Here is a 16,253-nt window from a genome sequence, read left to right on the forward strand (position 1 = left end):
CCTCTCACAGAGAGCTATAAATTTAGGCCCGATACTATTTGTAAATTTATTATTTTGTTTTAGGAATTTTAAATGAGCATACATATATCAGGTTTGATTTTGGCATTTAAAATTATTTTTTAATTCTCCTACCATCCTCTTTGCCTATATCCCCTGACCTTCCCAACCCTTCCAACTATTTGTAGCCTCCTTTCAGGACATAATGCCCCACTGCCTGACTTCCTCCACTCCTCTTCTCTTCTCATGGTCTCCAGTGCACACATATCCATGTAGGTGCACACATACAATCATTATATGCTTAGATCTGCATATGAGAAGGTATTTTATTTCTTTCTCTTTCTGAGTTACCTGGCTTAATGTAGCCTTTTCTAGTATCAGTCACTTTCATCTGTGTTTACCTCCAGCCTTCCACCATTCTAGCATTGGGTGGTAGCACTACGATGTCATTATCCATTCATCTGTCGGTAGACATGGAGGAAGGATCCATTTTCTTGCAATTATGGCTAATGCAGCAGTAAACATAGATGTGCAAGAATCTCTGTGGTAGGACTTGGAGTCACTTGAGTATATGCCCTGGAGTAGTAGAGGTGGGTTATGCTGCAGTTCTATTTTTCTTTTTTTAAAAACTGTATCTTATTTATCATTATGTGTGTACATAAGTGTATAATGTGTGTGTGTGTGTGTGTGTGCACGTGTGCATTGGGGGTGTATGTCTGCTTGTGATATGACACAAATGTAGAGATTAGAGAACAATTTTATAGATTAGGCTCTCTCCTTTCCACCTTTATTTGAGTTCCAGGGCTAAAATGTCATCAGGCTTACTTCTCTCTCTCTCTCTCTCTCTCTCTCTCTCTCTCTGTGTGTGTGTGTGTGTGTGTGTGTGTATGTTCAAAGGTGTGTATGTGTTCAGGAATGAACACATGTATGTATGTGTGTGTGAATGTTGATGTTTAAAAAAAATCCTCTTTGGTTGCTCTATAACCTTGTTCTTTGGGGTAGGGTCTCTCAATCAAACTTAGAACTCACAAGATACATCGAATTTCACTAGCCAGATTTCTGTACCACTCCCTTGTCTCTGCCTTCATAGGCTGGAATTTCAGTGCACTGCAATGCTCGGTTCATGTGGCTCTAGGACAGTGGTTCCAATGTTTGGGTTGTGACCCCTTTGGGGATATTGCCTAGGACCATCATAAAACACAGATACTTACATTATGACTCATAACAGTAGCAAAGGTACAGTTATGAAGGAGCAGTGAAAATAACTTAAGATTGGGGTCATCCATCACCGCCCGAGGAACTGTGTTAAAGAGTCGCAGCATTAGGAAGGTAGAGAACCACTGCTCAAGGCATCTGAACTTTGGTACCCTTGCTTGATGACAATGGCTTTAACTGTGGAGCCATTTCCCCAGCCCCAGTAATTTTTGATTTGAGATGTTTCCATACAGATTTCCATAATGGCTGTACTAGCGTACATTTCTACCAGCAATGAATAAGGGCTGTTCGTTGTAGAAGTTAGGTCTGCTTCTTCCTCCCTGCTCTATACTCTGAGAAATAATACTCAGACAAAAAATAGATTTACAAATACCTTGGCTTTATAGGTACAATCTTCTCACTAGATTATAATTTAAAATAACCCATTTATTTTAACCTACAGTCTGCTGGTTACCTGTGCTCAGGCACCATGTGTCCCTCTCATCACGTTGTCCCCAGGGAATCTCCTGTGTCTGGCTCTCCCAGAATTCCCAGCGGATGTCCAACCCCCTATTTCCTGCCTAAGGCACAGGCTATTAGATTTATTATTGATACGTACCAAGTCCATACAAACATAAGATAATCGCCACATCCTCATCACAGGAGAAGGTGCTGAACCTTTAAAGTGCTGTTCCGGGGTAAGAAACTGAGTGACTGAGAAATTGTTCAGATGTTAGTGACCTGGAGACCCTTGGCAACCTTGGAAAGAGCCATTTTGGTCAGCGCCTGGAGGAAGCAGAGTGAGCAATTTCAGGAAGGTGTTAGGAATGTGATCCTTACAGAAGGAGAAGAACTATAGAAGAATGTGGGAATGTTGTAAAAAAAAACTCTCAAACTTTTTCTCCTTAAGATGGAATTCTTCCAATCTAGAGAAGACTTCTGATGCAGCTGGAAGGATGGAGGAGGTTAGTTTACAATGCCAGATCCCCGAGAAGACAAGGAATGGGCTCTAGAGAGAAGACAAGGGGGATGGGCTCTAGAGAAGACAAGGGGGATGGGCTCTAGAGAAGACAAGGGGGATGGGCTCTAGAGAGAAGACAAGGGGGATGGGCTCTAGAGAAGACAAGGGGGATGGGCTCTAGAGAGAAGACAAGGGGGATGGGCTCTAGAGAGAAGACAAGGGGGATGGGCTCTAGAGAAGACAAGGAATGGGCTCTAGAGAGAAGACAAGGGGGATGGGCTCTAGAGAAGACAAGGGGGATGGGCTCTAGAGAAGACAAGGGGGATGGGCTCTAGAGAAGACAAGGGGGATGGGCTCTAGAGAAGACAAGGGGAATGGGCTCTAGAGAAGACAAGGGGGCTGGGCTCTAGAGAAGACAAGGGGGATGGGCTCTAGAGAAGAGGGCCCTATATTTTTTTTGATATAGACGTAGAGACTTAATGTCAATGTCAAGTGTAAAAGGGGAACGAAAGTGGAAGGTTGTAACTAAGTCGTTAGCAACCAGCCAACAACTGTATTTTCTTTGGTTTATTTATTTTTTGCTTTATTTTTTCCTGTGGTGAAGTGAGTCTTCGTGCGTAGTTGCTGTGCCAGGAAGAGAAAGAACACGGCTCTACATGGAGGTGTTGACGGAAGGAGAGACGCAGGCTCCTCTCCTCTTGCAGGCTGACTGTAGTGAGGGCAAGCCACATTTGGTGGTGCCTGGAGGCAGTGTGGGCGAGGTGTCAGGGTGAAAGAGAGCAAAAGCCTGGATGTGCTTCACTCTGAAATGATTTTTACCATCTCCGGTTATTCTGCATACAAAGCACTGCACACTCTCATCCCTCCCTCTCGTTTCTTTCACCATTGCCATAGCAACGCAATGGGAATCTTAACTAATACAGTAGATTTGTGGCTTTGGTGTGTTCAGGGGCTACAGACTGTTAGGTAAGTGTGTGTGTGTGTGTGTGTGTGTGTGTGTGTGGTGGGGGGATGTGTGCACACATGATACAGCTCTTGTGTAGCACTCAGAAGACAATTCCAGGTGTCTGTTCTTGTTTTCCACCTGTTGGAGACAAGGTGTCTTTCTTACTCTGCAGTGTGTACGTCAGGCCAGCTGTCCCCCAAGTTTCTGAGGATCCCCCTATCTCCACCTCCCATCTGGAGTAGGAACACTGGGGTTGAAGATATGGGCTGCTGAACTCAGCTTTGTGTGGTTTTAGGATTTGCACTCAGGTCCTTGTGCCTGCCCAGCAAGCACTTTACCCACTGAGCCATCACCCTACCCAATATCAACAACAATATCAAAAACCAACCAAAACTCAGACCAAACCAAACCAGAAAACCAAGCCAAACCAACTCCCACACCCACAACACAACCCCCCAAAACCAAAACCAAAACCACAAAACCAACATTACCTAAGTGTAGCAGGGTGGGAAGCGGCAGCACGCGCATGGAGGGATGCTCAGTGGGGCAGTAGGGCGAGCCCCGCCCCAGCAGAGCTTTCATTTCCTTCAACAGCTTAGCTGGAAGGAATGGTTCACTTCAGCTCATCAAAGGTAGGGATTTAGCAGGTGGGTAAGATAGAACACAGGGACGAGTGTGGAGGGATGGGCTGTGGGCTCTAAGCTGGGCACAGCGCGGGAACTACGGGGGGGGGGGCAGGCAAAGCCTGAGGTGAGTAGCAGAGGGGCTCTGGAGACCTCAGCTCTCCTCAGTGATAAGAGGAAATGGAGAGCACAAGGACATCTGGGACTTTCACATGCCGGACTGCAGAGAGCGAGGACACAGCTTTGATGAGCGCAGGCCCCAAGCTGACGCGTTGTTAAGAGGTGAGACGCTTGGAAGGCAGTTAGGGAGATCAGACATGGTCAGAACTGATGCCCTTCAGAAGATGCCTTCATAAGAGAAGGGGATCAGACATCTTTCCCTCTCCTCATACACAGGAATGATCACGTAGGGTACAGTGAGAAAGCAAGTGTTTGCAAACCCGAAATGACCATCCCAGACAGCTGAGTCTGCTGCTGCCCAGACCTAAGACTGTAGCTTAAGAACTGAAAAAAAATTTATCACTGTTCCTTCAGCTACCTAGGCTGTGGTAATTTATTATGGCATGTTCATTCTCTAATGGTTTCTCAGACCTTTCCCCATACTTCTTTTAAATCTCTGTATCTCTGTCTCCCTCTCTCCCTCTTCCTCTCCCACCCCCCCCCCCCCCCGTGTGAGGGGTTTGTGTGTATGTGTGTATATGCACTTCTGTGGGTTCTGTCACAGGTGCACCTTGGCTTGGGTGTGGAGGTCAGAGGTCACCTTGGGTCCTCACCTTTGACTTTGTTAGAGAAAGGATTTCTTCTCGTCATTGTGGAGCTAGCTGGTCTGTGTCTACATTGGTACACTGAATCTCACTGTGGGCATGCTGCTATCACACATCAACATACGCTGTTCTGTTGAGGTATACACAAGTTCTGAGGATCCCAAGGCAGCCCCAGTGCTTGCCCGATAATGACTTTACCCACTGAGCCATCTGGTCAGCCCTCCATAGCTCTTTCATTACATTTTCTCCTCATATTCTTTAGTATCATACTTAGACCTTGGCTCCAAATGGTTATACTTGGCTTCAGGAACCTCAAACTGCTGACAGTCTCATTTTGTCTTTGTAATAGAGATTTGCATTGTTTTCATTTTTATATTTTGATCATCTCCTCCCAACTCCTCTCAGAACCTAACCACCACTTCATTTCCCACTCAATTTCACATCCTTTATCCATCTCTCAAAAAAAAAAAATTCCAAATCAAAACAAACAAAAGGGAAACAAAGCCAAAACAAAAAAGCACATAAAAGCATGGAGTTCATTTTGACGGCTCGCTGTTCTCCAACAGCTCAAGAGTGGTGAAGCTCTGGCCTGTGGTTGCCATGCCCATTCCGAGGGAACAGAACAACAGATTCCTCTCCCGGCAGGTATCAGTTATAAGCAGCTGCTCGCTTAAGGCTGGGACTTCGTGCCCACTTCTTGTATCGGTCTTGGACAAGCTGTCAGAGTTTCTGTGAGTTCATCTGTGCATCGGCCTGTTGTGTCTAAAGCGCCTGTCCCCTTCTGCTCATCTACGCCTCTGGCCCTTACAATCTCCCCACTTCCTCTTCTTCGATGATAATTTCTTATGCATGGCATGCTGGTCCACATCTCTTGACCGGGCTAATTTCCTCTGCAGTGTCTAACTGCTGAAGGCTGATGGGAGCCCAGGGCCAGCAAGTACGGTGAATATGCTGATTTAATGAAAGTTGTTTAGTTAGTTAATTCAGCAGTGTTGAAGATGAACCTTGGGGCCTGCATGTGTGGATGAGCTCTACCACTGAGCTGCATGCTCAGCCTGTGAAGATGGTGTAGGAAAAGGAAGAGAAACTAGTCTCTACCTGGAGAAGAGGGAATCTCCATGTATGAGAGAAGAACCCATGCAGACGTGTTAAGAGGATAAACATTCATAATTCCAAATGAGGAAATTCCAGCTAGACCAAGGACCTTCCAGGGTTTGGAGAGAAGATTGCACAGGGCCAGGAGACAGCGAAGGTTTCTTTGAGAACAAGAAGAGGACAGCAAGGTCAGTATGAACATTCCGAGAAGAAAGGCGGGCACCCTCATCCTAGAGTCCGTCACAAACTTATGTGCTCAAGGAGCAAGTGGAACCACGCAATGTCCTGAGTAGAACCAGGTTCTGTGCTGAGGGAGGCTGCTGCTGGAGCCCGTCTTGACCTGCCAAGGTTGTGTTTGCCTTTAGTTTAGTTTTGTGTCTCGGGGCTTCTGGACCACTAACTTTCACTCTTGTGGTTAGAGTGGTTTACATTTCCCTCAGAGAGGGTCCGTCACCCAGGCGTTCTCTGACCCAGTGACCCAAATATGGTCCTTCTTTTGGTACTCAATACCACAAAGGGGGTAGGTGAGAGACGGTGCTTACTGCTTCAGTAAATGCTCAGGAAAAGCAGCCAAAGAGAGGAGAATACAGTACCTAATGCCCAGTTAGATGACCTTTGTTGCAAGATAATGTTTATTCTAAGTTGCTGACAGGTCCACAAAATACTAGTTGTTTATTTGAGAAGCCCACCATTCACACAGTAGTGTCGTGTCAGGGTCATGTGATAAGGTCTACCCCTAACATTCTCTCTCTCTCTCTCTCTCTCTCTCTCTCTCTCACAAACACACACACACACAGACACACAGAGCTTCCCCCTTGCCTCATTTTGTCATTCTTTCTCTCTGCGTCTGACTAGGTTGCCTTCCCTGAGTCCACACCTTTCAAGGCTTTCTTTGCATTTCTGTGATGTGTGGATATGCTTCTGTGTAGAGTGCCTGCCTACGCAATCCCCACCCACACAGGAGGCTCTTCTCTTGCCATAATTAAACAAAGAGGAAAATGGCTGGGAAGGCAGCCAGCTGGAGTCAGAGCAGGCATTAATGTTGGGCAGGGGAAAGAAATCAGGGCCAGTATTGGTTTTCTAGGTCCCCAAGCTTGTGCTCCGGGAGAGCAGAGCCACACAGCCAGAGGCTGTCTCTGGCTGGATAATGACACTTGATGTTGACTGGGCCTCAGAGTTGGTCAATAAAAACCAGAGATCTACCAGGTCAAGAACTCACTTGAGGGCTAATACAGTCAAAGAAGAGCCAGAGAGAGCTTCTAAGAATGTCTCCAAATCCTTAGCTTCTGGTGCTCCTGTGGGTCCTGCTGAAAGCAACAGACTGAGATATTGAACCTGGGAAGGGACTTGTTAATACAGGAGAGGAGTTGGGTTCGGCTTCCAGGACTCACACAGTGGCTCACAACCATCTGTAACTCTAGTTCCTTGGGATCTGATGTCCTCGTCTTGTGTCTGAAGGTGCCAGGAGTGTACAGATATAAATGCACATACTAATAAAATAAAATAAATCTAAAAATTAAGAAAAGAAGTCTGAAAAAATGTTTTCACAGTCGAGATCACGATGCCCACCAATATTATTCCTTGCCCTGAAATTCCATTTCTTCCTAGGTATGTCTCCCAGTTTTTCAAATTCTGAAGCCTGGAACAGAGGGGTTATAAGAGGAGGAAGAACCTGGTGCCCTCTGCTGGCTGCATCTGGTACTGTCAGAAGAGTCCAGAGGCCATAAATTCTTGGGTCTACAGGAGCTAGACAGCTAGAGCCTCAGAACTCTAAAGGCAAAAATCACGAATGATAGATGATATTCATTATGGAGAAATCTCTATCCACCAGATGCTGGTGGGAATTCTACATTCATAAATTAATCTGCATTTTAATTTTCTAGCATTTGCTCTCAATAGTGCTAAAGAGTTTGCAGAGCAGAAGCAAACCTCAAGTGTGATTGGTTACAATTACATTCTCTGTCCCGCCTGCAGTATTTCAGCCCAGCTTAACAGGTACCTCGACTTGAGTCATAATTTTGATACCAGCTTGACAACCCATCTCTGATTCCAGACTCAAACTCCAGCTGAACCCCAAGCAAAAATCCACCCACCTTGCCTCCTATTCTTAGAGTTTGTGTTAGCTCTCACCTCGGGGTGGATAGCCCTTCTCCCTATCAATCTGACTCCTTCCCAAGCTCGACAAGTTATTTTTATATGTCTTCCAGGTCTAGCAGCCAAATACAAAGAAAGAAAGAAAGAAAGAAAGAAAGAAAGAAAGAAAGAAAAAGAAAAGGAGAGGAAAAAAGAGAAAGAGGAAGGAAGAGAGAGAAAGAAAGAGTGAAAGAGAAGGAAAGAAAGAGCTTTGAGCTGGTAATTTTTCTGCAGGAGAATAGCAGCTGGGGAAATAGGAGCCGGTGAACACCTTGAATTTCAGCCCAGGCATCCTGTAGTCATGACTGTTGAAGAGGAGACAGTGTGGGCCTGGATCTCCTGGAAGTAAGAAGAGCTAAATCTCAAGCAGCCGTGGTCTCAGCCAGAAAGCCCTGGACGTATTTTGACACTCTGGGGCAAATCTAGCAGCATACATAATGTAGGTGTGTAGATGCTTGCCCCGCTCCCCACTTCTCCACTGTGGCAGGCGGTTCCCACCTTTGTTGGCCGTGTCCTTGAGATCATACTTCATCACACTGAACAACCTCATCAGTAGGTCAGAGCTTTGCTTTGCTGGAATGACTTGGTCTCCCGTGGTTACCACAGTGACAGATCAAAAGCACAGCATTGCTCTCTGTGAAGGAAGTAACTTGAATTGCTTTAGTCCCAAAGCTAGTATTATCACAGAAGGAATGAATACATAAATAAGTATAAAAATAATAGATGTAGGTTTCATTTTATTGATGTGAGTTAGGTTTCCTTCAATGTGACTTAGAAGCCCTGTGATTTGGGGTGTGTTATTTAATCCCGTAGCTTCGTTTTCTGCATTTCAACACGAAGATAGTACTGATATCCTTCTCATATGACTGCAATGATGAACTGAGACAATACATGTGGTCCAGAACCTGGCATAAAGTCACTCCTCAACAACCAAATCTAGTGTTTTCAGTTGCTCTATGGGCTACAGTTTCCTGCTCTGAGAATGAACACAATAGTAAACTTCCTGACATAGGTACGAGAGTGAAAAACATGTGTATAGCAGTTGTGAATGCTTCTGTAATGATATGGAAAATACTGTGCATATCTTGAGTTTTGCAAATTTCATTAAAGTTTCTAACCATCTAACTTTTGGGGGATTTTATCTCAGGTGTATTTTATGGATTTCTGTCTGTTTTCTCTTCCCCAGCTATGGTGTTCTGACAGTGCCAGCTGAGATGTGCCTTGTGCAAGCTTACATACCTTTACGGGGTACATTCTGAGATTCCAGTGCTTCGTGAGACTGTGGTCAGCCTCTAGTTTCCCAAAACATTCAACTCTAGTTCTTGCTGTCCCGTGCCCTCTGTGAAAGTGGGATCTAGGTTGCCTCCTCCTGAGAGATTATAGTGGGCAGAAGTTTGCTTATTACTATTGCCTTCTGATTATGGCAAAGGGAGCGTTGCACATGTAATTAAAGCTCATAATCGGCCAAACTTGAGACAGAAAAGCTGTTCCACATGAATCAGGTTGACCTAGCCTAACATGACGGGGCCCTAGAAGAAGAGATTTCCTTTGCTGGGTCCTGGAAGTTGAATGCTTGGGGAAAGAGCTGGGGGTGGGCTTAAAAGAGACATGCATCAGGAAAACAAAGATCTGAGTCCTATAGTCAAGACTGGCAAATTCTGCCAATAGCCTGAATGAATCTGGAAGCAGATAGAGCCCAGCCCAACTGACATCTGAACCCAGTCTTAGCAGGCTCTGAGCAGAGCCTGGATCTGAGTCACACAACTGTGAGGTAATTAGTGGGTGCTGTTTTAGGCTGTGGAGTTTGTGGTAAGATGCTACAGCAAGAAAAAAACCTAACACAATCTTCATGATTTCTGTTCCTTTAATCAGTCTTAAGGAATATTCTACCCTGAGGTCCCGAAGTTTCTGTTCTTTCACCTCTCAGCCTGTGTAAATGGACAGGAACATTTGCCTCCAAGTGACTTGTTGATGAAGTCCTAAGAGACCTAGCTTTTGTAAACAAAATGGGGCAGAGGTTTCTGATGATTCTTGGTTTCAGACCCCGCTATTCAAATAGCTTCATGTTCAGGTAAGGCAGCATTTCAGTTATTTCCTATGGTGAATGGGGGTGAAGCGATCAGTACCCCAATGACTATTTCAATGACATTTCTTGCTTGGTGCTTGTTACACACTGAGGTTTTGTTTTTTGTTTTGTTTTGTTTTGGTTTTTGACTAAAAGAATTGACTTTTATTTTTGTTATTACAGAATCTCGAGACTGTTCTAGCCTCACTACCCATCACAGTTCCAAACTGCGAACGCACTGCCGTAAGCATAGGGATGGGACCTGCTCCACCGCTGCAGGACTCGTAAGGTGACATCATGGCTTTCATCCTCAGAGAACAGGGGCAAAAGAACATGCACGTCTGACCTTGAAACTTATTTTCCTGTATCCCAGTAACTGGAGCTGGCCCTGTATCAGTGTACATGTGCTGCTGAAGATGAGGGTTCTATGGTGTGGCAGGACTCACCCACTCTAACAGCGCCTCCAAGGGGTCCAGCGTGTCTGTCACACTGTGCTGACAATAAGCTTATCTCACATCCCTGAGTCCATGGTACGTGGTGACGCCATTCACATTGTGCCCCGCCCCCATTCTAGTTCATTGTCATCTGAGGGCAGAGTTGGTAGAGAAGGCCCTTGAGGAACTGGTACCTGTCTTCTTCCAGCACTCTATATTTCAGCTCTGCTCACCAAGTGTGTATGTGTGCACCTACTACGCACCAGGCAGTTTGGGCCCTGGAAATGTAGAGACAAACAAGATAAACCAAGTGCCAACATTATGAACCTTACATTTTATTAATAAGTCACAAAATAATTGCATGTTTTAAAGTGCAGTGACCCTCGTAAGGTCTCCTGATAATGACACTTATTATCTAGCTGTACTCTAAGTCACACGTCAGGTTCATTTTAAAATACCGTCGGGCCCAGCTCAGACCTGAAGTCTGGCCATGCTCTGAAGCAGCTGAAGGGGTGATCTAGAGTGAACATGATCCAGAAATTATATCAGCCTTCATTCCCCGCAGCTCCAACTCGGTCCTTGTCCTATACTGGTGACCTCCTCTAAATGTATAAAGCTTACCTCAACAGTCCCAGTGCATCACATTGTTCTCTATGATCATGGGATAAGCAAGAGTAAGTTCTAGTAGTTATGCTTATGAGGATGCTTGAGGGTGCAGAAGGCAGGAACCTTTTATGTGGAACTCAGTCTTGAGCCTGAGCCTGTGAGTCTGTGTGTGTGTGTGTGTGTGTGTGTGTGTGCTAGTGCGTATGGGCACATGTGCTAGTGCGTATGAGACAAATATATGCTATGACCTACATCCCTAGCTAGGCATCTATAGGCCAATTTACTTAAGTTTCTGTGACCTTGAAAATAGGCAGCCTTTCCTAACACTCTGGATTTACTTGGGCTGGGAGTCGCAGGGTGGGGATAGGGTCATTCTATGCCTGAGGGCCCCTCCTGGCCAGCCTTTCCGTCTCCATCCTTGGACGACCCTTCTCCAGGCTCAGCCTCGTCATCAGCCTCACCCATGTCCTCTGGCACTGGCCACTCTCGAGTCTGCCACTCCAGCCTTTCAATGCGGTAAGCTATCTTCAGGGCGCTGGACTCCAGCTCCGCCAGGAGGCGAGCAAACTTGGTCTGTAGATCATCAAGCTGCTGGTCAAGGCCTTTCAGCCGAGACTCTGTGGCCTCCTGCAGGGCGATCTCAGCTGCCTCAGCATTCACATCCAGCTTATTCATTTTGAGCAAGATTTCACGGCCCTTCTCCTCCATGACCGCCTGGGCTTGTGGGTACTCACTCAGCACCTCCCGCAGATCCTCCTTGCTGAGGCAGAACAGGTCTGAATAACCTAGGCTCTTGATGTTGGCTGTTCGTCGGTTTCCAGACATGTTCCCTGTGGTCCAAGGGCAGACACATACGGGGTGGGGGTGAAGGTGGGGGTGGGGGGCAGAGCAATTAGTAGAGACAGGAAGGTCGCATTTCATTGGTGAACCAGGATATAACCTCCACATTGGTGCTTCTGAGCCACTTGTCCTGACTTACTTTTTCATTTAGTAATGTGCTACTGACCAAGCCCTGAGCTTATCAGTAACCTTCCTTGCTAGCCGATTAATGGGTACTTATATAACAACATGGTGGGTCCAGTAATGTTCAGCTGGTCTGTTGGCATTTCCAGTAGTACCCGTGGAACATGAATGCTTTGTTTCTTAAGGATCCATCCCACCCACTGACCTTGCCTCAATTGTTTCCCAGGCAACAGATAATCCACATCCTGCTTCTCTCCTGAGTCCTGTAGCAACTCAGACAAGGGCCGGATCTCCTTAGTCTATATGCTCCAAAGTACCATCTTGCCCCAGGGTTCTGCTACCCTGTTCCTAGCAGTATCCTTTGGAGACTTACCTTTGATGTTGATGATACTGATCTCCCCAAAGTAGAGTCCTGCGCCAAGCACAGCGTACTGCGTGACACCATCGTCTGCCACCACAGCCAGCTGGCCCTCGCGGATGATGTACATCTCTCGACCAATGTCCCCCTTGCGGCATACATATTCTCCTGGTGAGTAGGTCTGGGGCTGTAGCTTCAGCACTAGCTCTTCCAGCAGGCTGGCTTCACAGTTCTGGAAGATCTGGACTCGGCTCAGGGTAGACAGGTGTACGGACACAGCAACCTCTGCCCGCAGCCGCTCAGGCAGGTGCTGCAAGATGGCTACCTCATTGGTCATCTTCTTGTTGATCTGCAGATGCTGGTACCTGGGAGAAAAGCAGTGCCATTTCCTCACTGGAACCTAGTGTGTCTGCCTCGGCCTACTCATCAGGACTCAGTTTACCCAAGAATCCAGCCACACTGGCTTCTTATAAGAGCAATGGGAGCCCCTTTCTTTGTTACAGACATGATCTTTTCTACTTCATCCAAGGTGCAGAGGCCCCGATCAGGCTCCACCCCCACCCTCAGTGTACAACTTCCACATTGAGTTGCTTTAATCAGCAAACTTCCACCTTCTTAGCTAGGCATTGTAGTAGCTCCCTGACATTGAGACACTTCCTGTATTCAGAACATAGTTTGCATTATCATGATATAATCAACCATCTGTTGGCCATCTCCTGGCTGGAGAGTTCCCTTCTCCACCCATTCCTTTCAGAGCCACCCCAGTTTTCTCAGTCAGTAGCAGCTTTCATTCTCCGGCCTCTGTGTCACCTTTTTATACAAGTTTCTCTCTGTCTGTTTCTTGCCTACCCTCTTTCCCTTCTGTTGTGGGCACTGGGCTTGTATTTTGATGCTAATTCCACTTCTCGGAGGGGCTGCAGATGAGGAGTTGCCTTGTGAACCTTCTCCCCACCTTAACTTTTCACATAAAGGCTTGAGCCAATGATTGGGCAGGAGGAAATGGGAGGAGCAGAGGTCGAGGGAGGAGCCATGGGGGAAAAGAGGAGGGGGAGGAGCTACCCGGAGATCGACAGGAGAGGCCATGGCCTGGAGAAACTGCAAGTTATATGGGATAATATAGATGGGAATAGAGTAGTGTAGTCGGAGATCTGCCCAATCTAGGTTTATAGCTTGTTTTGTTAACTGATTGAGTTGAGCTTTCTTTTACCAGGGAATTGGGTTGGAAACAAAGTAGCAACACCCTTCCAGATTCCCTCAGTAGAAGACACCATTTTCTAAGCCTAATCTAGTGGACCCATGAACGAATGCCACCCTCTGGAAGGCAGTGAGACCAGAGTTACTGCACTCGGGTCCTAAGGCATGTCCCCTCCCCCCCCCCCAAACCAGGTCTCTCACCAGTCAATAACTCGCCGCTCCAGCTTTCGATTGACATGCTGCAGCTTCATGTACTTCTTCACCAGAGCATGGTCTGGGTAGAAGGCTGCATCTGCAGTGTTCATGTTGTAAATGACAGAGCTCATGCTACCCATGATGGTGGCGAACCCCATGACGGCCAGCAGGAAGTCACCCACCATGAAGAGGTACTCTTCCTCTCGGGCTGGCAGCGGCGTGTCACCCACAGTGGTCAGGATCAGAGTGGAGAAGTAGAAGCTGTAGAGATACTGGCGCCGCAAGCGCTCAAAGCCAGGCTGCGCGGGGTCTGGGTATACCCATGCATCCCGTCCGAAGCCCAGGTACCTGGACAGGGCGAAGTACAAGCAGCTGTTCCAGTGGATGACGACAAAAATGTAGAGCATTAGCTTGGCTATGCGGAAGGCATTTGGATAAGCTGTGCGGGTCTCTGTACGGTCAAAAGCCTCGAAGAGGCGGGGCACTCGGAGAAAGCGGTTTAGCCGGAGTGTAGGGATGTGGGGACCCAGCTGCACGTAGGCCGCATCAGTGGGGACCAGGGAAGCCAGGTCCAACAGGAAGCTCCAGGTGCGGACATAGCGACTGGCGATCATGCCTTTGTCTACCACCAGGATGCCCTGCTCTAGGAATCCTAGGAGGAAAGACGGGCTAGGGTCAACCATGGGTAAGTCAGCTATAGGCTGGGCAAGCTGGATATGCCAAGGCCAGGCATGAAGACAAGATGAAGGCAGGTTTCTGGGGTGAGCACTATGGTGCTGACGAACACAGTGGCATGTGATAGTGCAGCCCTAGAGGTGGCTGCTTTCTTAACACTTTCTTGGGGTTTCTGGGAGTTAGTCCTAGGGTCTCACTGACCTGTGTGGAAGCGTACCCCGATGTCTACTAGGTACAGCAGGTCACTCGTGTAGTCCAGCACGAACCAGGCCACCAGGTAACTGTGCTGCAAGTCAGGAAAACAGGCCCTACAGGGTAGGGGCAGAGGGGATTTGCTTAAAGGCACTAACTGTGTAATTGGGGTGTCAGGACAGGTCCCTCGGTCCTCTACCCTGAGCCCGACACCTCTCCTTTAGGCTCCACCCTCTAGGCCTGCCCTTCTCTTAAGGAACCTCATTTAGCACCCCTACCAAACCTGCACACAACGATGATGAGATTATACATGATTGGAAAGACCATCGTGTTCAGCCACCAGTAGTAATAATCCCCGGATGGGTCTAGGACGGGCAGCCACTTCCTGTAGGGAAGAAAAGACTCCTCTCACTTATCCACCAGACATTCAGTGCTTGGGTTATGACCAGGACACCAGGAAGAAGGAAGCCCCAGAGAGTGAGGTGATTAGACCCTAGACAGAGGAACAGACTTCTCACCTGGTTTTGGTTGGGGCTGTGGGCGTGGACTCTGTTGTCTTCACTTTGCTGTCCTGGCTCATGTTTCTGTAGTGTTGTCCTAGCCTGTAGAATATCCAGCCCTTCTCCAATTATAGGTGGCTTGAGAAAGTGCCTGGCTTCCTGGAAGAGGCTGCCCCAGGCTCCAGCTGCGTCTTTTCTGTCTTTGAAGCTCTTAGCAACACGACTGGAGCTAGCAGGTATGGAGTGGGTGGAGGCACCGGTGCTCTAGCACTCTGCTGTCTCCCAGGGCCAAGGCTGGTTTACACCTGCCCAGCTAAACACCTTTAATGAGGTCCCTGGAGGTTGGTGGGCGGCGGATGCTTGGGAAGGAAGGTTCGCTTTTGTTGCCTCTTCTTTCACCTTTCCCAAGCCTGCCCTTAGTGTCTGTTAGAATTCTGTTTCATTTTATGCAGGTCTCTGTTGTGGGCCCAGTTATTTAACTGTTAAGTGCCAAGCAGCTCCTTCGTGTCATGTGTTAAACTAGTCTCTAGGGACACAGGGATGCCTCTCACGTAGAAGTGTTTTCCATAGCCACATCTTTATCTACATACATATCACCCAACCTTTGGGGCTGTGTGGTCATCTTATGTTACTTTTGTTTCTTTCCTATTCTCTCTCATGCCCAATGCCACCAGCCATTGGACATATTTTGTAGACCCTCAACTTCTTTCAAGTTTTCTTGTGAACTTTTCATAACAAAACAGACATATTTCCTATAATTCTCCCCCTTAGGTTGATGTCCCTGCTGCCATTACTATGGAGGTCAGAGGTCAGAGTGCAACTTTTGGAGTCAGTTGGTGCACCTAGAGAGCAAATTCCAGTGCTAAGCTCATGCTTTTACCTGCTGAGCCATCTTGCTAGCCTGTCCCCACCCCTTATTTTTAGAACAAAAGGGGACAGGAAAGGGCAGGTGGTGAGAAGAATGAGGCTGAGTGGTGGACAGAAGCCAGGTCAGGAGAGTTTTCTCAGTCATGATATTAACTTGGATTTTTTTCCAAAGACAACCAGGAACCTGTAAACTGTTTTGTATAGTTATGGGTTACTGTCAGATTTATATTTTTGGAGTTTCTTGAAAGAAATATCTACCTTTCTAAGAAATGTTTCCAAAATGTTTAATACATAGCTTTTGTAATGTCACCATTTCCTGGCTGTTCTCTTTATGTCTTAGCCACTTTTATAAGTGTCTTCGCCCTTTCCTTCTAGGTTAGTGTTTCCTAGAACTCTTAGATCTCTTTCATTTCCATGTTCCACATGTGTTCTGGCTGCTCTTGGTCCCCCACAGAATTACTTTACTATCTAGTAATTCTCATGAACTCCCT

General features: G+C 47.0%; 1 protein-coding gene across 1 annotated transcript; it reads right to left on the reverse strand.

Moving 5' to 3' along the window:
* Positions 1-10,998: 10,998 nt before the first annotated feature.
* On the reverse strand, positions 10,999-14,975 carry Cnga4 (cyclic nucleotide gated channel subunit alpha 4). Its single transcript, XM_052175859.1, has 6 exons — positions 14,914-14,975; positions 14,679-14,780; positions 14,405-14,511; positions 13,535-14,180; positions 12,155-12,504; positions 10,999-11,648 (listed from the first exon to the last, which is right to left on the reverse strand). The coding sequence occupies exons 1-6, from the start codon at positions 14,973-14,975 to the stop codon at positions 11,188-11,190; spliced, it is 1,728 nt and encodes a 575-aa protein (XP_052031819.1). The 3' UTR covers positions 10,999-11,187.
* Between the last annotated feature and the right edge of the window lie 1,278 nt (positions 14,976-16,253).

Source organism: Apodemus sylvaticus, chromosome 1 (genome assembly GCF_947179515.1).
Source record: "Apodemus sylvaticus chromosome 1, mApoSyl1.1, whole genome shotgun sequence".
NCBI classification, from domain to species: Eukaryota; Metazoa; Chordata; class Mammalia; order Rodentia; family Muridae; genus Apodemus; species Apodemus sylvaticus.